Source organism: Lissotriton vulgaris, chromosome 8 (assembly GCF_964263255.1).
Source record: "Lissotriton vulgaris chromosome 8, aLisVul1.2, whole genome shotgun sequence".
NCBI lineage: Eukaryota > Metazoa > Chordata > Amphibia > Caudata > Salamandridae > Lissotriton > Lissotriton vulgaris.
The window spans coordinates 61,376,627-61,400,030 of NC_141696.1; the positions used below are offsets into that span (position 1 = coordinate 61,376,627).

Here is a 23,404-nt window from a genome sequence, read left to right on the forward strand (position 1 = left end):
CTCCTCTGCTGACTCCTCGAGGTCTAAAGCTTCCTTCAACAGTTTAATTATAAAGCCTTTAAGGTCTCCGCCTTCCTTTCCCTCCGGGATCTTTAGAAGACGCAGATTATTTCTGCGTGAATAGTTCTCTAACGATTCCACTCTATCTTTCATCTCGTCCCCTTCCCTCCGTAATTTTTGGATTTTTGACTCGGCTGCATCTAGTTTGGCTTTCATTTCTCCAATCGAGCTCTCTAATGCTCATCGGAGGGAGAACATGGCGGCCGCAGGCTAGTGCGGTGCGCGCGTCAGACGCCGAGCTCCGCACCACGGAGTCGCCTTTCCTCGTTCTGACTTGCTACCTTCTCGAGGTCTGCTACGCGGGAGTATGCTCTTTTTTCTGAATCCCCGTTAGAGCATTGAGCCGTGTCTTTCAATCCCGGACCGCAACCTGAGGCTGGCGATTGTCGGTGGTTTCTTCTTCGGATGTGTCACGCCTCGCTACCTCCTCCCAGCAGCTCTCCGCCCCTTCGGGGCCCGTGGCGCAGAGCAGCCGTGGAGCTTCGACGGGGCCTCTCTGCGTGGGGTCAGCTGAGAGGTAGGTTGGGCTGCGCTGGTTCTGGGGGAGCGATGGTTCAGCTGCTGCAGAAGCAGGCTGAATTCAATTTCACCGACCGAAGCAGACGAGAGCACGACCGGAGGGGAATCAGTTACACTCGGAGAAGGGAGTCGGGAGGCTACTGTGTGCCTTGAGGGTCCTGCGCACAAGAGGGGCGTGAAAGATAAGGAAATCTCTTGTGGGAAGATAATTACTAAAAGCCTTAAGTGTGTAATTAAAAACTTGGAAGAGATACAAAGGGTCAGCAAAAAAATACTACAATTCCCAGAATCCCCTGTTTCAGGGATAGTGGCAGCAATTGAGCCCTCTACCTCTACTCTTGCAACAAGCGAGCCCTCTACTTCCATTTGTACAACTCCAATAAAGGGAAAGTCAAGCCAGAAGCCTAAGCCCAAACCTAAAGGGGAAAGAAGCAAAAAAAGCAGTAAAACTAGTCTCCAAGAGGGGTGCAAGGCTCTGAATTCAACTTGTAGTGCTGGGAGAGTAACCCCTTCTTTGCGCTCTTTTTTCAAAGTGTTGCCTCAAGTATTAGACTTGATACCAGTAAGCAACTTGGACGAGAGTGTCAGTATAGATACCCCCCCTGTCAGTCTGATTACTACTAACACTGACTCGAACATTTTCAACCCTACCAGAGTTCCTGATATCTCTGCCCCAGTTACTGATATGGCCGATCCACTGTCCCCTCCACCACTGAGCGTAATAGCAAACGCCCCGGAAAACGATGGTGAGGTGCAATCTTCGATCCTCACAGGTCATTCACATAACCCAGCGGCTTGAGACAAAGAAGAAGGAGACAGCCTTAAGAGATTTACTAACACCGAGTCCGCATTGGTGGCCCTGGCATCCTCAATTGCCTCAATGAGAGAAGAGATTCGTAATGACTTTCTGGTCTCTAAGACAAACCAGAATTATATTCGGTCATCCTGTGAAGCACTGGAGAGGAAAGTAGGTGGCTTGGGCGAAAGAACAGAAGCATTAGGACCTCCCCTTGGTCTTATGCTGACTATGTAACCCTAAGCATATATAAGGCCCCTGTTTTCTGTACTCCTTAGACTGCCTCAAACAGTTGCTAAGGGTTCTTTGTGACGTAGTCTCTCTCATCTGAGGTGAATGAATGCATTCTTTTTATATTTCAGCTTCTGTGCCAATTTCTTTTTGTTTGTTTAAAAGGACCAAGGTGTATCAGTGAGACCCCTGAGAAGGTTTCTATGTTCTTCACCTGTACAAACCCAAGGTATCCACCTAGGGCGGTAGCATCTCCATGTCAGCAGACCAACTGTGAAAAGTATACTCAATCGGAATACAGTGTGTCCCCCAGTATTTTAAATTACAAAAAGGAGTGCCCAATACTCAACAATGTCACCCAACACCGGAGCCAGAAAACAGTTCCAAACTTGCGACGGATCCGCTGTGCGGAGGAGACAGGCCTCCTCTGTCATCTTGTGACTGGTCGTTGTTATTTTTATAGCTGCGACAGAATTCTTGGACCTCATTAGGATTATTTTTTTAAAACGCACCCCGCCCCCAACCTCCAACCTAAGACGTGCAGGATATAACATGCCGTATTTAAGGCCCAGGTTTCGGAGTGTGGCCTTTACCATGGTAAATTTGCACCTGGCTTCCTGTACCATCACTTTGAAGTCTGGATAAAGAGCGATTTTTGAGCCCTGCCAGGTAACGTCCCCACGCTCCCTGGCCAAGCGCAGAGCCGTGTCCCTATCTCTGAAGGTCATGATACGGGCTATCAGTGGGCGAGGAGGGAGACCCGGGTTAGGTCGAGGTCCATGGGTGGGGTGGGCCCGCTCCAACACAAAGCCAGGTGTGAAAGAGTCCCTCCCAAACATGTCCGCCAGCAAAGTTTCCACAAAGATGGCGGGAGTATGCGACGCATGTGAATCTACAGCTCTACATGCCAAGAACAGATGCTTATAGGGTAAGTAACATAATCCTTTTCAGGGATGAAGACTTATATTAAGGGTTCTCTTCTCCCTGTTGGTGTCCCTGTACTAGCTGTATGGCGCTTCTTTGAATATGGGCTTGAACTTTCTCCATCTTGTAAAATGTGTGTGTGTGTGTCAGGTGGTGGTAAAGGTGAAGCAGGCTTGGGTATGGAAGGTGGAGGAGAAGCTAGAGGAGCAGTCATTTGATCCCTGCGTCTTTAGGGAACTTGTTTCTGAGGAACTATATACTTGAGCTCCTCGAAAGTCAGCCTCCTCTTCTGGGGAATGGGAGGCAGTGTGTAAACCGGCCTCAGCTGGCAAGGCTTTGCCGACATTCTGTCTGTCTCTGAGTGACTACATATATTCACTCAAGCTTCTCTGCTAATCTCTCGAGGATGGGAGCTTCAAAGGTCTCGGAGCCCAGTGCTGAGGAGGGTTTCAACTTTTATTTTGGCACAGACTGTGGATGCAGTGTTTTTGGCTCCAAGCGTTAAGGCTTGGTGCCTTTTAACCATGAAGATGTCGCGGTAGAGCTTGGATTGTGTCTCTTCTCTGAAGCTTTATCACTGCTCCAACCGAAGCCCAAAGGGAGCGGTGGACCAGAGACCACAACTTCAGTTTGGGGATCATTTCAGTGCTCCCTCACGAACGCTGATCCTTCTGGGTGTAAGGCAGTTTCTCTGACTGTCTTTACCCCAGGGTGGCTCCTCCATTAAAGCAGAGGAGCGTCACCTCACTAAAAAATTGCCCCCAAAGATGGAGAACTAAAATGGTAATAGAAGTTAATTTATTACCATTTTATTTTTCAAAACCCCGTCCCGAGCAAAGTGTCAGTATGGGGGAGGGGCGGGGCTTTCTGATGAAGCAGTGTTAGGCAGGGCACTTATATTTAAAGCCCGCATGTCTTTTTGGCCGGCCGTCTTGCGGCGGCTAGCCAGACCTACTCATTTTAAACTTTACTAACCCAGCTCTCTTTGACAGCTGGGTCAGAGACTGCATTAGGCCTCCAGAGTCCTCGGGAGCACTGAGAGCCCGCTCCCTTCAATCCTGTCGCTGCTCTCATGCAGCTTGAGAGCAGCACCAGGAATGGTTACTGCAGTTTCCTGGAGCCTGCCTGCCTGAGACTTGAGCGAGGAGGAGGATGTCGCGCCAGGAAGGTAAGTAGGATTTTTTTTTTTAACTTTTATTTTTGCCCCTCCTCCGCCCTCCTTACATGCTAGCCGCCATTGCTTTGTCCCATGGCTGGGGGTACACAAGGAACGTGGGCTGTGTTAGTGATGCGCTCGAAGGGGCTGCCAGCTGCCCTAGTCATCAAGGGCTCCCTGTTCCCTGAAGATATTTGCAATATCAAGTAGTGATCCCTGCTGCATCTTCAGGTGTGCCAAAGGTCTTTCCCTTGGGTACTGCTGCATCTTCTTGCACCTAAAGGCAAGTTCGAAATTGCCCATTTACTTATCGTGCTTGGGAGAGACATCGGTTGCTCATCTAATAATGATTGGTTCAATGGTATTTTGCATTGGAGTGTGGGCAAAATCGGTAGGGAGTCTAGGCTATCTGCCAACATTTTCTGAGGCTATGTCCTTCGTAACTGAAAAGAGATTCGGCCAAGTACTATGTATCCAGTGATCAAGCCGATTACATGGCTTTGAGGTGTAGATAACAAACTCAGTTGTCTTTTGCTGGAACTGACATACTGAAGCAGGGCCTGAAGTCACCAAATGCAAAGGTGTGAGTTGCAGCTTAACACTTCCAACCGCTAGGGTGAAAAATAACTATCTAAGGGCAGAGTTGGGGATCTTGCTTGTTGTGGATTGAGGGAGGAGTTATTCCACTTTCCATAACTCGTAGCTTCTTTGAAGAAAGACAGCTTTTGATTGTCGGAACCCAATCCTAGATGGCAGGTGTACTCTAAGCAGGCGTATCGACAGCCACATGTCTCGAACATAACGGCATCAGCAGGCAAGAAATAGTCGAGATCTGTGTGTGTGGTTGACGGTATGAAAACTTAGACACATATGTTGAAATGACCTGGTTTTTAATCTGAAAATGGTAACTTCATCACAGAAAGGCCATAGTTTGTCACCTGGAAGCATTTATTCTTATTGATGAAACTTTGGCTATAATAAGACGTTGGATCTTTAGCAGACTACGCTCTGGAGCAGAGCAAAATCACTTAATTAGCAAAGGTGTAGCAAAGTGTCCATGGATATGAGAGTGCACTAGAGCAGAGCACAGTTACTTAGCACAGATGTGGCCAAGTGTCTAAAGACTTGAGGAGCAGACCGCAATCACTTAGCATTGATGTAGCAAAGTCTTTTATACAGGAGGTGGTGGCATCAGTTCTCTCTGCGGTGGATAAGAGTGGGCTGGTGCATTGCAAATGTATGGTGGTAGCTTCTCAGAGGATGCAAGTGACAGTGTGTCATCTGTTCTTCAAGCATCAATCATTACTTGGAGTCGCATTTGAATAAAAAGGGGGAATAGTTGAACTGAGAAATGTCCCTGCGCTAGTCGCACCCACAAATGGCAGTTTATCGAGCTGCTTTTCTTCACTGAGGCCATGAAGATGGTCGTCATCTCTGCTGATGGCTGCTTTTATTCAGTGAGGCCATGAAGATGGTCGTCATCTCTGCAGAAGGCTGTTCTTCTTCACTGAGGCCATGAATATGGTAGTTCTCTCTGCAGAAGGCTGTTTTCCTTCCCTGAGGCCAGGGAGATGGTTGTCATCTCTACTGAAGGCTGCTTTTCTTCTGTGCGGCCAGGGAGATAGTCGTCATCTCCGCAGAAGGCTGTTTTTCTTCACTGAGGCCATGAAGATGGTCGTCATCTCTGCTGAAGGCTGCTTTTCTTCAGTGAGGCCATGAAGATGGTAGTCCTCTCTGCTGAAGGCTGCTTTTCTTCAGTGAGGTCACGGAGATGGTTGTTCTCTACGAAGAAGGCTGGTTTTCTTCAGTGACTGCATGGAAATGGTAGTCCTCTCTGCTGAAGGCTGCTTTTCCTCAGTGAGGTCATGGAGATGGTCGTCATCTCTGCGGAAGGCTGCTTTTCTTCAGTGAGGCCACGGAGATGGTCGTCATCTCCGCAGAAGGCTGTTTTTCTTCACTGAGGCCATGAAGATGGTCGTCATCTCTGCTGAAGGCTGCTTTTCTTCAGTGAGGCCATGAAGATGGTCGTCATCTCTGCTGAAGGCTGTTTTTCTTCACTGAGGCCATGAAGATGGTCGTCATCTCTGCTGATGGCTGCTTTTATTCAGTGAGGCCATGAAGATGGTCGTCATCTCTGCAGAAGGCTGTTCTTCTTCACTGAGGCCATGAATATGGTAGTTCTCTCTGCAGAAGGCTGTTTTCCTTCCCTGAGGCCAGGGAGATGGTTGTCATCTCTACTGAAGGCTGCTTTTCTTCTGTGCGGCCAGGGAGATAGTCGTCATCTCCGCAGAAGGCTGTTTTTCTTCACTGAGGCCATGAAGATGGTCGTCATCTCTGCTGAAGGCTGCTTTTCTTCAGTGAGGCCATGAAGATGGTAGTCCTCTCTGCTGAAGGCTGCTTTTCTTCAGTGAGGTCACGGAGATGGTTGTTCTCTACGAAGAAGGCTGGTTTTCTTCAGTGACTGCATGGAAATGGTAGTCCTCTCTGCTGAAGGCTGCTTTTCCTCAGTGAGGTCATGGAGATGGTCGTCATCTCTGCGGAAGGCTGCTTTTCTTCAGTGAGGCCACGGAGATGGTCGTCATCTCCGCAGAAGGCTGTTTTTCTTCACTGAGGCCATGAAGATGGTCGTCATCTCTGCTGAAGGCTGCTTTTCTTCAGTGAGGCCATGAAGATGGTAGTCCTCTCTGCTGAAGGCTGCTTTTCTTCAGTGAGGTCACGGAGATGGTTGTTCTCTACGAAGAAGGCTGGTTTTCTTCAGTGAGTGCATTGAAATGGTAGTCCTCTCTGCTGAAGGCTGCTTTTCCTCAGTGAGGTCATGGAGATGGTCGTCATCTCTGCGGAAGTCTGCTTTTCTTCAGTGAGGCCATGGAGATGGTCGTCATCTCCGCGGAAGGCTGCTTTTCTTCAGTGAGGCCACGGAGATGGTCGTCATCTCCGTGGAAGGCTGCTTTTCTTCAGTGAGGTCACAGAGATGGTCGTTCTCTCCGCAGAAGGCTGCTTTTCTTCAGTGAGGTCACGGAGATGGTAGTCATCTCCGCTGAAGGCTGCTTTTCTTCAGTGAGGCAGTGGAGATTATCGTTATCTCCGCAGAAGGCTGCTTTTTCTCAGTGAGGCCAAGGAGCTGTGCATCATCTCTGCCGAAGGCTGCTTTTCTTTACTGAGGCCAGGGAGATGGTCGTTCTCTCTGCTGAAGGCTGTTTTTCTTCACTGAGGCCAGGGAGATGGTCGTTCTCTCCACAGAAGGCTGCTTTTCCTCAGTGAGGTCATGGAGATGGTCGTAATTCTCCAGAAGGCTGTTTTTCTTCACTGAGGCCATGGAGCTGTGCATCTCTGCTGAAGGCTGCTTTTCTTCAGTGAGGCCGTGGAGATGGTAGTCCTCTCTGCTGAAGGCTGCTTTTCTTCAGTGAGGTCACGGAGATGGTTGTCATCTCTGCAGAAGGCTGCTTTTCTTCAGTGAGTACATGGAGATGGTCGTCATCTCTACAGAAGGCTGCTCTTCTTCAATAAGGTCACGGAGATGGTCGTAATTATCCAGAAGGCTGTTTTTCTTCACTGAGGCCATGGAGCTGTGCATCTCTGCTGAAGGCTGCTTTTCTTCAGTGAGGCTGTGGAGATGGTAGTCCTCTCCACAGAAGGCTGCTTTTCTTCAGTGAGGTCACGGAGATGGTCGTCATCTCTGCAGAAGGCTGCTTTTCTTCAGTGAGTGCATGGAGATGGTTGTCATCTCTGCAGAAGGCTGCTTTTCTTCAGTGAGTACATGGAGATGGTAGTCCTCTCTGCTGAAGGCTGCTTTTCTTCAGTGAGGTCACGGAGATGGTTGTTCTCTACGAAGAAGGCTGGTTTTCTTCAGTGACTGCATGGAAATGGTAGTCCTCTCTGCTGAAGGCTGCTTTTCCTCAGTGAGGTCATGGAGATGGTCGTCATCTCTGCGGAAGGCTGCTTTTCTTCAGTGAGGCCATGGAGATGGTCGTCATCTCCGCAGAAGGCTGTTTTTCTTCACTGAGGCCATGAAGATGGTCGTCATCTCTGCTGAAGGCTGCTTTTCTTCAGTGAGGCCATGAAGATGGTAGTCCTCTCTGCTGAAGGCTGCTCTTCTTCAGTAAGGTCACGGAGATGGTCGTTCTCTCCACAGAAGGCTGCTTTTCCTCAGTGAGGTCATGGAGTTGGTCGTCATCTCTGCGGAAGGCTGCTTTTCTTCAGTGAGTGCATGGTGATGTGCATCATCTCTGCAGAAGGCTGCTCTTCTTCACTGAAGCCCTCCTTTGCTTATTTACCACACCAAGAAACTCTGGATTGGGTGGAGGCAGGTAAACTTGGGAGAGGGACAAGACTTGAGATCGCCCCAATGACCGCTGCATATTTAGACTCTGGGCCCCTTTATTTAGTAGTGGCCTAATGTCCTCCCAGTCCCCTTCTCTCGCTACTATAGCGCTGTGCGACCTACAGGTCAGTGAGGCGGACAGAAAGACTTGGGAATTGGCCAGCAAGGGGACAGGAGTTAAAGTGTCCCTTCCTGGCATTCCTCCAGTGCTGGAGCATAGAGCCTGGATCCCAGCAGGGTACACATTGGCCTTCACCTTCTTGGGGACCAAATTGTTTAGTTTGCTCTGTACTGTGATAAACTTGTTTGTCTTGGGCACAGGGCCTTCCTCTAAAGCTGGATGATGTCCTCTAATATTTGTATTATTCGTCTTATCTCCTACTATCGACAGAAGTCTATCTGCATTGTGTCCTCCAGAGTCTTTGTATATTATTCTGAGTGGAGGTATCAGTTCAGACACCTGGCTTCTGGTGTGTTTGTCTTCCAGGACCCTAAGGTAATCTTCAGCACTCCTTTGATGGTGATCCAAGCCAATGGCAGATCTTTGTTGATCAATATGTCTAGATTTTTCTTTCTCACCTTCTCCATACTGCTCCCTGTTGAGGAGCCTGGAAGTCTTCGTGCTGCTTGTAAGTTCTCGCACTCTGTTTCTATTGTCAATCATTGGGTGCCAGAGCCTAGCCTTGTTATCTGAACTAGATACATCAAGGCCCCCTTCCTCCACTGTGGGGTCAGCTGGCTTTCTGTTGATAATGTCTTTAACTCTCAGAATTCCTTGCGTGCCATCCTGCTTATCGAACCTCTTCCTAGACGTCTTTTGCTTTGGTTGTTTTTTCTTTGCATGATGTTGTGAGGTTGTCTTTGGACTTCCTACCAGCCCTTGCTTGGTGGCCACTGACCGGGGTGGACCTCTTTTGGTGACTGTCAGATTCTCCTCTTCTTTGTCTGAAAGAGACAGCATTGCTTTGTCCAACAGGCCCTTCTTAATTGCTCTGGCCAAGATCCCCTTTACTGTGATTCCCTGCAACAGAGAAAAAAAAATCACTCATTACCTTGGCCATCCTTTGTATGACAATATCTTAGGTCATCAAATACTTTTAACCTGGTGTTTTTTGTAGAATATAGTGATTTTTGCAAGTTTTAATAGGTTGCCACCCAGTGCAACAAACTGCATTGAACTTTCATAAGTTATCTAAATTTCAAAATAAAAGGCACGGTCTGGCAAAACCCCACAACCTGTCTCCATTTGCACTTATGCAAAATAACCAGAATATCCATGGGTCTCATGAGTCTGAATGGGCAAGGTTGGAAAATAAGTTACATGGTTGTATTTTTTCCAATCTTGTCCTTTTAATTCACTTAATTTTTCAGTGATGGGAATCAGTCCTCTCATTAGGATTTTCTGTTTCTTAAGATTTTCTGCTGAGAGTAGCATCACAGTTATCTAGGTCCATGTGTGCTTGAGGGTCTGGTCAGACTCATTAGACCCGCAGAATTCAGGTAATTTTGCATACTTTGTTTGGGGAATATATGCAAGCATGGTCTCTAAATGTTCCCTTAGACCCCCTATTCTCTGTTATTGTTTCTTGTCCATTTGCACTTATGCCATCAGTAGCAATAAAATAAATAGAGCAATTTACACAATAGTAGGACTTTGATCTCTCCCGCCCAGCTTATCTTTATTTTTTTCTGATGGGCTTTGTGTATCATTGAGCACAGCACACGCTTATTTTACCCAGTGTACCACTGCACCAGCTCATCATGTGTTTAGAATGAATAACGCCCATCTCTTAAGGAGCGCAAGCTACTCCAAAAAAGAAATTTAAAGAGTGCTTCGGTGGAGATGGTTGTGGGGGGATGAGGATAGTGAGGAGACAACAAACTGCTGTAGGGTTCAGAAAACAATAGAGAACCGTTTCAGGTGATGAAGAACTAAGGCGCCGGTACCAAACTCGAGAACACGCAGAATCTGATGTTGCGTTCTTGGTGCTGCTTCCTTATCGCACGTGGCTCCAGGCTAAAACCTGTTAGCACAGACACAGATCTCAGTGTCCCCCTTCATGCACATCTTTGACTTGCATCTTAAGTCCATTCTTTTCTACATCTATTTTGGTGAATGTTTTTCTCCCACTTAGCTGCAGTGTTTAAAGCACAAGTATATTGTTTTCGTTGTCACTGCCTAGACAAAGGATTGCAAACAAGTATTGGCAAGGCCAACAGGTCACACTTTCGCAAAGTATTGGCTTTGTTGTTGTTTTTAGCCATGTTGTACAGCAGCATGGCTAAAAGTAAAACATTTTTTTAAGTGCAATGACATGGCCTTTGCTTTTTTTTTTTTCTCATTTATTGCTGATGGATGGATCTGGACGCAGCAATGATGGGAGAATCGTGTGGAGAGGGAAATTTGGAAAACTTTAAGCCCATGAGTGACACTGAAGCCAACCAATTGAAAGCAATGGGCAGCCTCTGAGCCAGCGGTGAAAGAAAACAATGTCTCTCACAAGAGACTGCGCATGCGCTGTCTTAGGCGAGACTTTAGAAGACACCCTACAGTAGCCTGTCTATAGCTTTGTCCATAAAAGAAGGCACACATGACATATGCCTTAAGGAAAGGCTAAACATAGTCACTCTGCTCCCACCTACAAAACCTGAAACATTGATTATTATATTGGAGGGCAGCCTTAATTAAGGTTTTTTGGGGGGCAGAAACATGTCAATCATATGCTGGTTCCCTACGGGACCTCCTGCCTTCTTGTCACCCACAAACAAACGTTGGGGAAGCCACTCTGGTGATATTGACTTCTAAGGGAAGATCTTGTGAAGTGGGCTGGGGATACCTGAAGAGGTTAAAGAGGGACCGTGGGAGATGGGATCTGAACTTCTGCCTGACCACAAGAGGGTCCCAAGAATCTTCAGAGGTGCAAGGAGATTATCTCCTCAACAGAGAATGGAAACCTGAAGTGGTGTGTGGAATTGCGGCTGCACTGGGAGCAAATGACTAGTCCTTCTATTTGGGACTTGGTTTATGAGTCTGTGACTTGTAAAACTAACCAGTTCAGTTTGTTGAATACAAATGTAAAAAGATTGAAGTACATGATAGTCACACAGGGACACACACAAACAATTGATTCACTAATGCAGTTAGGAAAAGTCTCAAAAGGAAATGGACAGAAGGAGGAAAGGGATATGCAGATCTGGAGGGATAAGAGATAAAGGGCAATGTGAACGAAGGGCTAAGAGATGCCGATGGATAAAGGCGTGTTCAAGACAGTGGGTGGTGCTACTTCTGGGTGGGAAGCGAGGGGCTGTTCTCACCTGCCGTGTGAGCTGTGCCAAGAAGAACCCATTGCCATCTGTGGACGGCTCCACTCTTCGTACTGGATCTTCAGGTGCGGCGAGGGGCTCGGAGGATGAGATCCTGGATGCCAGCGGAAGAGTCAACCTGCGAACAGTAACCACTTTAAATATCGTCTCTGCAAAGAAAGCTCGTTCTTAGAGGGGTTAAGAATGATGAGATCTGTTGCTCTGGTCATTCGCATGCTTAGGTCACTAAAAACGAGGCATTGCTCTTTTTCTTCTTGCCCCAGTTAATCTGAAATGCAGTTGCCATAGCCATTAATTATAAAGATGCTTTTTTATTGGTCGGCACCTTTACCAGGACATGCTGTGGGTTTATGTTTTAGTGAAATAATATTGGAAAGGGAGTTTCATGTACACATCTGGCCAATTCAAAGCTATAGAAGTGTAATATTACACACAAGAAATCAACTTGCGGGATTGGAGGAGTGAGGTTTTTTTTAATGTTTTTTTTAGCCGGGATACTCAGCAACACACGCTTGCAAATTTGTTTGCAAACGCAAACTTTCACAAGACACATTCTCATCCTAGGCACAGTAAGAGATCTACTCTAGTGTAGGAACAAGTAGGGCTATAACCAGGGTGGCAGTGGGAGAGGAATGCTGAGTGAGCCACAAACTGACATCCAGTCGGTTCTCCTACTCTAACACGTCATCTGTAGGGAAATATCGGCAATGTCACGTGTTAAGAGCTATAGGCAGCTCTTTCATTTCTCCCTGGCTCTCCCACTGTACCATACTCCAGATGTTGGTTTGCGCTCTCTCTCATATCTTTCAATTCTAGGGTGGAGTGCAGATGTTTTGTGTCTGTCTCTTCTGCACTCCTCAGCTCCAGTACTGATATACCTTCCCTGCTTGCTCCCAGATAGGTTCTTTCACATCTTCACTCACCTGTCTGAAGACTTCTGCTCATGTTCTGCCCTCGCCTGGCTTAATTACAGTTTCTCTGCACACATCTGCCCACAGCACTACCTACCGGTAAACCAGCTCCGGTGAGTTCCTCTCGGGCTGTAGTTTCAGAGCCTGGCTGAGCATCGCTTCGTTCTCTTCCTCGTGCATGGAGCTGGTGCTGTACAAGATGGAGTGGACATTGGGAACTAGGGAGAAAGGAGTCTGGTAAATGTACATTGTGATCATGAAGCATCAGGGCAGGTATCGAGAGATCAGCGGTGATGCAACAACACAAAGGTGGTACCAGTATTTCACAGCAGGTCAACATCGCCCTCCCTGTCGTCGTGTACCAGATTTAATTTAGCTCCTTTGACTTGATACCTTCTCTTTCACTACTGTTTACTGGTACCAGGAAAAAAACTTATAATAAGCTTGCTAATCACCCTGAACCACTTTGAGGCGTCATTATCTGCTGGGTATCTAAGCCACATGGAGGCTTGTTGAAATTTCTACTTTAAGAAATTACTTGCTGGTTTAGCGATTTTTAATATCTAGACATAAATATGAGCTTAGTGACTACTTATTGCCTTATAAATGGAGTGTAAGAATTGATTTTGTTTGCTCTGGTATAGCATGTCCTGTACTGTAGTAGGATCCACGCTGGTAGGGGACACCCTAGTTTCAAACGTGTTGCATGGTATGTTTTTTCATGTACAGTGTCGTATAGTAGATCCTGTAGCGGTAAATGCTCTCACGGTATCAAGGTAATGTTGACCAGAAACCAGAAAAGTTCTTGCACTGGAGAAAAAAAAATGCAAGGCATAGAGAAGGAAAAGTGGTGTCGATGGGATAAACGCATGCAACAAAGGAGATTAACAAGGGGTCATTGAGGAAAAGTGAACGTGATCTTGAACGATAGACTAAAAGGAAAGACCAGTGCCAGGGATAGAGTTTGAGATGAAAAGCTGTGTGTATGTGGGCATTATCGCATAAACCGGTTGGCAGCCAGATGCTCCACTGCAGAGTGACACTGATGCACCACTTACACTTCATGGCATGCAGCACCAGTTCTAGATGGAGGTCAGCGAACGCTTTCACCATTTGTGGTGGCACGGGTCCATGGGCCAGATGTTGCATCAATGTGATGTCTGTGGAGACAGGAGCAGATAAACCTTCATGGAGATTTCAGACAACTATAGCTTGCTTTGAGAAACATTTCAATATTATGCCTTTTCTTTGGGTCCCAGAGCATTAAGGGGGCACTGGGTAGTAACAGTAACAATGTTGTTATACTAGTGTCCTGAAATTTCAATACTGTTGAATCTAACTAAATGGCCAAGTACTGCATATTAGCATTTGACTCTTACGGTGTACCTGGTCAGGCAGCCAAGGCTCCCTCAATGAGGTTGAGGTTTGACACTCACAGTGTCACACATCCAGATTAAATAACACATGCTAACTTCAACCTTCAGGCAGTTCTTAACTTTCTAAAGAAAATCAATCTATTACAGGAAGTAAAACGTTCAAAACCTAAAACGGAAACATCTTACTATATTATGGGCAATGGTTTTCTGGCTGTGAGCCCTAAGGTGACTCACTCCCTCAACTGAGCCATCTGTCTACTCCCAATAAGCAAGGGAGGAGCTCATTGTCCCCGCCCTCTTCTGCGAGTTCAAGTGATGACATTGGATACTCCTTTCTGGGGTTTTGTTGAAGCCGATTTACATGGACTAATCAATGGGGTTCCCCGGTTGCACCTGTGCCACCTAAATAATTGAGACCTACCTCACAACTTAATCCGGGCACACCATTTGTCCTCCAGGGCCAGAAGAAGAACAGGCTTTAGTATCCAGACATGTTAACCCTCTTGGTAGCAGGAAGAGAAGCCTTCTGGCCCTATTATTATTATTATTATGTTTCTTATATAGCGCCTGAATCGACCCCGCTCGATCGCAAGACTGGTCCTCAACCTGCCAAAACACTGCCACATCTCCCAGCACCTGCGCACACTCCACTGGCTCCCCGTCGAGGCGAGAATCACCTTTAAGATGCTCACCCACGCACACAAGGCCCTCCACGGCACCGGACCAGCATACCTGAACAGCCGACTCAAATTCCACGCACCCCAAAGGACCCTACGATCAGCCCAGCTTTCCTACGCCGTGGTCCCTCGCACCAGAAAGACCAGATCGGGAGGCCGCTCCTTCTCCTTCCTCGCGGCCAAAGCATGGAACGCCCTTCCGCTCCACCTCAGACAGACCACATCGCTCCCCATCTTCGCAAGAAACCTCAAAACCTGGCTCTTCGACAGACCCCCTCCTTGATGGATTGGAACCTGCAGCCCCCCACCCCTAGCGCCTTGAGACCCTTACGGGTGAGTAGTCGCGCTTTAACAAACTCCTGATTGATTGATTGACCCCCGAAGGGGTATCTCCGCGCTTGCCTTGGGAACCCGTCCTGGCTTTTCCCTGTGAGATAGCCCCTACAGGGCATCCCCAGGGTGAAAGCCAGGCATCCCGCCGCAGGGGGGCCGTTGTGGAGATTAAGCAAGCTTAATGCCCAGAGTTGCAGAGTGTGAACCCATGATTAGGTCAGGCACCGAAGCGAGAATTATCAAGTCTGTGGACATTTAAGCTCAAGACCCTGCCTCGTCGGGAATTGAACCCTGGTCCCGGGTCAGACCTCTGCTTCAGGGTCTGCCTGCTCTAACCAGTGAGCCACACTTCTCCACCACTCTTTCATGCGTTGTTGGATGCCATGAATGTTATCAACTACTGTATGCATAAGCTAAGGCGCCTTGTCACAGATGCCCAGCAGACAGTTCACCGGATTATGTGTAGGTGACCCAGGGTTGCTGCCCAGCCTTCCTTCACCAAAGGTATAGGCAAAGCAAAGGCATAGTAGGAGAATGGCCCACTTGCCCCTGAAAGAGTTCTCCAGGGCCCCCTCGTGATTTTCAGTGTCTTGTCTAATATTTACAAAAGCACATTGGTCTGGGTTGGCAAAATGTGGAAATGCTTTGTGTCAACCTGACCTCGTCCACCCTTGTTTTCATGTACTTGTAAGGATGTTTGTCTCGGAGTCAGGACACTGTTTTGTGGACTCCAAGTCTTCAAAAGAATCCAAGGAAATGTCCAACTTCTACAGGTGCAGCAGTGATGCTTAGGGACAAAGCCTTTTTATTTCTTGTGGCCTGATCCACAAAAAGAATCTACTTGCTGCCTGACGTTATTGAGGTTTTAAGAGCACATCAACATTAGTCCACACCACTGAAGGGATTCTCCCCCAGTTTGTAAGGGTACCAGTAGAGACCTGGTCTGGACTTCTGACTTGCCACTGCCAGCCACGCCTAAATCAGACTATCCTGGGACAGTGGAAAAGGAGGGATACCATATCTTCTTCTGCCTTATGCCTAGGTGCTCAACCCAAGTTACCTCATGCACAAACTGCATCAGGAAATACCTGTGCAATAGAAGTACCAGCAACATCTTACTAGTGCCTGATACTTGGTCTGAGGGCACAATTAAAAAAGAGACCTTATTCAAAGCTAACTTGAACTGATTAGTCACTCCTTCACAGACCTGGTCCTCTGTCATTTTCATTTTGTCCCACTGGCATAGGATACTCAGCATGAAACTTGCAGAACTCATCCTTGGATGCACCAAGCAACACGCTCTGGAAGGACACGTGATGCCCTTAAGGGTTCTCTGCCTCCACTTCTTCTGGAACAGGAGTCACTGGTGCCTGAACCAGTGAATTTCTGCATAAGGTTGTCCTGTTCAGGCATCTCATTTAAAGGAGGTACTACTGCCTAATTAAGAGGCTGTTAGACTAACTGTGCCCTAGTGAGCAGAGCTGATGTGAACCCTAGGGCAAAAAATAAGCCAGGAAAACTGGAAATGGAAATCCTTTCCTTTATCTCTACTTCCATTCTGGCCATCTTTTTATCATTTGACATATAGCCTTGTTTCTCTTTAGGACAGGATATGTTTGTCAGGGCTGGCAAATGCCTGCTTCACCAAGTGGTGGGCAGCAGCGTCTCTCATAGAAGGGATTATTCAGTTGCATCTTGGACCCATTACATTGTATTTGGGTGCAAATGCTTCAGCACTTCTGGGTCTTTCTCCCAGATGCCTATAGACCCTCCTGCTTGGTCCCTCTCAGGAGTGCTCAATACTGAAGAGAATGCTCCCTAAGCTAGAAGCACTGGCCCTTGACAGTCCTCCTTGCAGTGGCCTCTCACTTCCCACAAAGTACTCACTGGTCTTTGGGTTGGTGACGGAAATCGTAGCTATTTTTTTTTCTTTTCGTCCTTGTCCAAAGGATATATTCCCCATGGGCCTTTGTCCTGCAGGAGCCAATGGAATGATCCTTCTTTTCAGGCTTTTGGCTGAGCTGTTGTGTCACCCTTAAGATTGAAGTAGTGAGACTCCTGCCCTCTAAACAACCCCATAGACATTTAGAGCCTTTGTCTTTCTGATCAGGTAAATACTACCTGAACCCTGGTGGACGCCTCTCTCAAGTTACTCAGCAAGCAGTTTAGGTACCTAGGTACCTGGGCGATTCAGGTCAATCGCCCATTCCGGTTTCCTTCTGCCACGTTCATCCAGTCCCCCTAGAAGGGCGCCTCCTTCTTTCCTTCTTGCAGTTCATGAGGTGGGCTCTGTGCTGGGATGGAGAAGGTCAAATGTCTGTATTAGAGCTGTTGTTGTGCAGTCTTACCCCAGTCTTAGCATCACTCACTGACTTTGGCATAGTTTCTCCTAGAGCAGAAGTGACGCAGTAGAACCATTACCTTCGCCTTAAGACTCGCTTTATAAGATATTGGAACAAAAAAGACTCACTTCGTGGATAGTACAAGCGCGCTTGAAGGTCGCACACCTCACTTCAGATGGTGGTCACTATCTCCCTGGTGACATTTAATCTGGAAGGTAACTGGGAATGACCGAGCAATCTAGCATCTTTGGGCATAGCTTGCTGTTTCCAACTCCCACCTTGATGTCAGAGGCCCCTATTTGTTTTGCTACGACCAGTCTTTCTTTCTCCAGTACTCTGCCTTTCTCTATGTTACCCTTTGAGTCTCTGCCTGAGCCCAATCTTACTCCTTCTCCCTTTTCCTTCTTCTGCTGAATTAACCTCGTTTCCAGATCAAACTGTCCTGCTTTTTTCTGTATGATATCCTTCTCATTAAGGGAGTCTGGTTCCAGGCGCTTCAGCCCGACACAGACATCTCTCTAAGCTCAGCTTCTACCCACAGCTCATCTACCATTTTGAGAGAAGCATATATGTAAATGGTTTGACTTATTACTGTTGTTGTGTACCGCTTGAGACTGGAGTTTAGTAAAAACAGCTGCATGACCACCACCACCACTGTCAGGCATGACCTTGAAGCCCTGGAGGAATCCGTGGTTACTCAGCCTTACTGGCACAAATTAATGTTTATCACTGCGGTCTGGGGCCACTGCACTTGGTCATTTAATTGAAGTGCAACAGGGTTGCGAAATCAACAGTGAATGTAGCGTTATTAACGACGCCCCTTCGGTTTCTACTGTAATTGGTTTCTGTGCAGTAAGCTCCACTGCAAACATGATCCTTTCAAAACCCCCACAGAATGCCAGATTTTGGCTTCTTTTTTTTATGGTCTGGCTAGACAACACAGCTGTCGCCAGACAATTATGTGAGCATCCCTAGAGAGGGAATTTGACTCTGCCCACATGTTGGGAGCCAGGAGTATATGTTTTGATTGGGCAGATGTTATGTACTTCCATAAAAAAAAGCTTTCTCTCTACTACAGATGTGATCCTTTCATTTATCCAGTTGGCTGAGGTTGAACGTTCAGGGACACTGACATGGCCTTGTAATGCTGTAAAAGTGTTTTAGGTAACTAGATAATTTATTATGTTGTCTTTCTCTAGCAACAGCACAGTGGGGACGAAAGCAGTCATTAACCTACATCGATGTTTGGGTCTGGCTTGACAGTGTTACTGTCATCTAACTTTTTAACCTATGCCAATATTATTCTGCAGTTCTTTGCTTCCATACAAATAACGTGTATATTCCCATGCTATTTATTTGTAAAACTTCACATTACCAAACAACATTCCTTTAAAGCCAGACCTGTTGGCATTGCCAATGCTTGTTGTAATCGAGCAATTGCCCCTAGGTACTACCACAATGGTTTTGTGTGCTCATGAGATTTAACAATTCACAAAAAAGATGTGAGCAAATAGTATGATGTTAGCAGCCTAGAAAAGTGGACTTGGCTGGTAAAATGTTCGAAGACCAATGCCTAAAACTGAAACAAGCAAAGTATGACGTCAAGAAGTGGAATGCTACAGGTTTTGCTAAGCAGTTATTCACTCTATATTGTATTTCACGCTTTTGATCAACAATGTGTCTTAAACCTGATTCTGATCCTATAGAAATTTGTTTTAATAGGTTATCACACCAGGGCAGTTTTGTGAGCTTGCAAAGCACAAATCAGAGTAATGAGGGGAGAGAAATTATTTTAGAGAAAATATCACAATTGGCTTACTGTAACATGCTCAAAAGCCAGGTCCTTCGGGGGGCATTGACGTCTTTCTTTCGGATGTTGCTGACAGCCAGTTACAAGGAATGATAGGTGTGGACCTCTAAGGAGGCTAGCATGATCAGCAAATAAGAGCACATGTTACTCTGAAATCTTTCTTGCACTTAAACTTATAAGAGGACCTACCTTCGCCTTCAGTGAGCAGAAAATCTGTGGGATCAACCAAACCGGAAGCTGAGCCCACCATTGTCAACGCAATCACTCGTACTCGCTGAAGCCGGGGGTCCGCTGGCTGCAAATCCAGGAAATTAGCAGGGATGAATGTCACTTCTAGAAAAAAAATAGTTGACTTCAAAATGTGTTTTCCGCTAAAAAGTGTCCTAAGTCACAGATTAAGGGAGAAAATGAGCAGGTGCATCGGTAAACAGTTTCTAAATGACCTGACATGGTCACACCTTCTCCGCTGTTTAAGATTCAAAATCAATGAGACTAGATGTTCTACTTTGGCAAACCATGGGAAACAGAGACTCATCCATAAATGAAAAGGAGAGTGATTTGAGGAACTGGTGAAGCTTCCATTGACACCTGACAAAATATAGATGTATGGATGACCCAAAGAATCATGGCGGGTGAGTCTTAACGAAGAGTAAAACCAAAGGGGATGATAGACGGAGTGTTGAACATTGCAAGCACTCACCCCCAGTCAACTGATCTGGGTTTAATCCATCATCATTCTTTAGCTCACTCCGCCAACCCAGTTCAGACATGGCCATATGCAAATAAGTCTGACCCTGTGCCTCATGGGAATAGTTCAGCCCAAACTTCCAAGCCAGGTCTTCCCTGGACCGGTAAGTGACATTTGGAAACCATGTGTCTTCCACCTATCACCTGACGTCCACTTCCTAACATGTTCCCAACTGAAAAGTTCACGAGTCAAGGAACAGGCACCATTATATGCAGAGCTTCTTATAGGAGAAAGGAAGAGGTTGAGGTTGTAGGGTCTCCGTTCTAAATTCTCAGAGGATTCTTGAACACAGCACGTAGATTGTAGGGTTGGAGCAGCAGAGTAGTGACTCACTAAGAAGGCAAAGGGTTGCTGAAACAGCACCACCACCGGAGCACATCAAGAAAGAGAACTGATGCATGCAACTGTTACTTCAAGGGCAGAGACTTATGGGTGTGTGTAGAATCTAGAGCGAAAGAGAAGAAGGAGTTTTGTGTATTTCATGAAAGGCGGTGTCCTGGATTCTTTCGTGAAGTCCTGGGTTCTAACGCGAAGTCCTGGGTTCTAACGCGAAGTCCTGGGGTCCTTCCATATGTCCTGGGTTCCTTCGCAAAGTCCTGGGTCCCTTCGTGAAATCCTGGGTTCCTTCGCAAAGTCCTGGGTTCCATTCGCAAAGTCCTGGGTCCCTTCGCGAAGTCCTGGGTTCCTTCCTGAAGTCCTGGGCTCCTTCGCCTCAGCACCCTGGCTATCCCTTCCAATAGGCATAGCCTGCAGATAGATACATTCATGTATTTAAACTGCTTTCAGATGAGCCCCAGTCTTATCTTTGGGGGGCCTGTGTATTTCAGTATAGCCTCCAGTCTCTAGACTGAGACTTGAACTCTGGTCAGGGGCCATCTCGAAGTGTAGGACTTGTGAATCGGAGGAATTCTCCACAGAGCTGCATCGGTAGTCACGGTGTGGGGACTTGTAGCCATGGTGATCACTATACTGTATTAAGTGTTCGACTGCTCAGTGGCTAATGTGTAAAGCAATAAGTGCCAGAGCTCTCATCAGGAGGACACTACAGCTTGCAGCACCCATTGCCCCTGCAGGTGCTGCCAAAACCAGTAGCAACACAGGTAATTACCATCACACTCTGACAAGTTTGGTAAAGACAATTCCAGGCCCCCAAAGTTAGACGAATGGCTTGGGCGGCAGGTATCGGTCATTGTTAATGTATATTGAATTAATAAACAGCTGTTGTGGTCATCTCTAAATTAAACAGACAGTGCCACCCTGTTGCAGACTGTCACACGCGTCTGTGCTGACTATTAAGTGCCGTTGGCAAGCACTGGAAACCGCCAGCTCAAATTAAGCACTGGCACTGCATGAAATATATCATGACCCATCCTGATAGGTGCCCACCACAGGTATGTCACCGAGTGCTTCTACTGGGGAGCATGGGAAGGTTCTTCAAATGTGTTCAACACCAGCCAACCAACCAGCCAACCAACCAACCAACCAACCAACATCCCCCCCCCCCTCCAACCCCCCCCCCCCCCCCCCCCCCCCCCAACTCGGTTCTGCTTAATGAAGGTTGAGAGCAGAGTCGGTCAAGTCCCACAACCCTGTGCCTTGTGTGGGTTGAGTTCTCTATGTAGTCCCCTAAAGAAGGCGGTGGTGAAGTAACTCACTGCTCACTCCCATGTCCTTGCAAAGGTTTCTCAGATGGTCCATGCTGCAGTCGTTCTCTGTGGCTGCACAGGCCAGGACTTTCCCACTGTCGTCGTCTCTCAGGGTGGCCACATGCACAGGCGTGAGTCCGGAGCCAGCGGTGGTGAAGAGCACATCCTCTGCTGGGTTCAGTATTGTCCTGGTACAATGTGCCAAGACACACCGAGACTTGTCCTGTACATAACAGAGAGGGTACATGGACACATGTTACAGTAACAAGCATTTGCAATGCAATAGGTCTCGCATTTGTCAGAGTGAGAGCTTTTGGCATTGTAAATGACCACGTCTTTTCTCACTGTGTTTTGGTTAGAGTGTACTTGATGTATGAATAGAGACACAGCACTACCTGGGGAACTTAGAATGAGGAATTCTCACTGGGACAAGAGAAGCAGCTAGCAGAACTGTGTAGAAAACTTAGAATGATAAATTACCGATGAGACCAGAGAAGCAGGTAGCATCCTTGTCTAGAGGACTTAGAATGAGGAATTACTAACAGGACCAAAAATGCAGCTGCAGCACTGCTTAGAGGATTTAGAATTGGGGAGTTACTGACAGGACCAGAGAAGCAGCTAGCAGCACTGTTTAGAGGACAAAGAATCGGGAATTACCAGCAGGACCAGCGAAACAGCTGCAGCACTGTCTAGAGGACTTAAAATGTGAGGATTTTCCGATAGGACCAGAGTAGAGGCTTTGCAGCAGTGTCTAGAGGACTTAAAATGAGGAATTGCCACTGTGACCACATAATCAGCTGCAGAACTGTCTATAGAGGACTAAGAATGAGGACGTGTTGTTCTAAAATATATGTATGTTTTCTGTTTAATACTGCTCGTTACTTATAGTTTGCTCCTTTGTGGTGTTAAAACATTTATAGCAAAAGCAATAAATAGAAAATATTGGAAACATAAACCATTTAGTATATTTACTCTATTATTCACTTACACCAGTGTGACAACAGGTAGGAGTGTAATTTAATGAGTTCTCCTAGACATACTTGTTGATCTCATTTCGCTATTACTTGTAGGCTTGTTACAAACAGGTAGTTTATCTCTAGAATGTTTTTTAGGTTTAAAGTATTTTATTGAAGCAGGGTGGGGTAGGACACAAGGGGGCAGGAACAGGTGAACCACAAGATCCGCGCATCAATGCGCACCGTACAGCCAATACAACAATGCAATTACAAGTGTGCAAGAAGCCCCATCCGATCCGGGAGCGTAGCTTTCGTACCTGTGGGCACGGACAGACAACGAGGGGAGGGGGGGGGGGGGAGAAAGGGAGGGGAGGGGCGGGATGGGGGGAGGAGAAAAAATCAGGAGGGAGGGGACAAGAAGGAGGACGAATGAAAAGGGGAGAAAAAAAAAAAAAGGGGGGGGGAGGGAAGGGAAGAAAATAAAAATAAAAATAAAAGGGGGGGTGGGGGGTGAAGGGAGGAGAAGCAACCCCGCTCCAAAAACCTACCTAACCATACCGACCCCCAACTACCATACCCCGACCCACCCCCTGTACTGTGCCAGCATCTACAGTCTCCACTACTGTGAACTCTCCATGAATCTCTACTATACAATACCGACCCCACCCAGTCAAGTAGGCGGGTTCGGCGGCGGCGTCAGCCTCAACAACCGAAGATATCTAGGGCAGGTGATCTCTCGAAACTCGGAACATAACAGGCTGTGAAAGGGCTCCCACAATTCCTCAAAGGTATCAGTATCCCCCAGGGCCACCAAGGACATCTTCTCCATTCCAAGAACGTGCCATAATCTGTGCAGCCAACCAACGACAGAGGGAAGTGTTGTAGTGCGCCAGTGTGTGAGAATATTCTGCACTGCTGATCCCAGCGCAATTGCGATCTGCCTACCCCTCTTAGACCTAAGGGGATACATCAACCCATTCGGCAACCCCAACAGGACATAGGCTGGGAATCTAGGCAGTTCTATACCAAAGCATTTATCCACCTCGCTCAGGACCTCATCCCAGTAAGGAGCCAGCAGGGGACAATCCCATAGTATGTGTGTTAGTGTACCGGTGTTGCCACAGTTGCGCCAGCACGTCCCTGGTATCGCCCTATCCATTTCGTGCAGTTTCTCCGGAGTGCGGTACCAGTAGGTCGAGATTTTAGTAAAGGTCTCTGTAAGACCCGTGTGGTAGGCCGAGTGGCGCGCGCGGTAGGAGATGTGGTCCCACTCT

General features: G+C 47.1%; 1 protein-coding gene across 1 annotated transcript in view; it reads right to left on the reverse strand.

The window, feature by feature from the left end:
• Nucleotides 1-7,747: 7,747 nt before the first annotated feature.
• The window catches only part of LOC147693383 (protein NSUN7-like), a 162,218-nt gene continuing 146,561 nt past the window's right edge, over nt 7,748-23,404 (reverse strand). Inside the window, exons 6-11 of the mRNA XM_086933716.1 lie at nt 21,184-21,397; nt 18,970-19,113; nt 13,301-13,402; nt 12,340-12,460; nt 11,323-11,449; nt 7,748-9,028 (exon numbers count right to left, since the gene is read on the reverse strand). Of these exons, the coding sequence (XP_086789842.1) occupies nt 7,907-9,028; nt 11,323-11,449; nt 12,340-12,460; nt 13,301-13,402; nt 18,970-19,113; nt 21,184-21,397 (1,830 nt within the window). The 3' untranslated portion in view covers nt 7,748-7,906. The remainder of the gene's footprint in view (nt 9,029-11,322; nt 11,450-12,339; nt 12,461-13,300; nt 13,403-18,969; nt 19,114-21,183; nt 21,398-23,404) is intronic.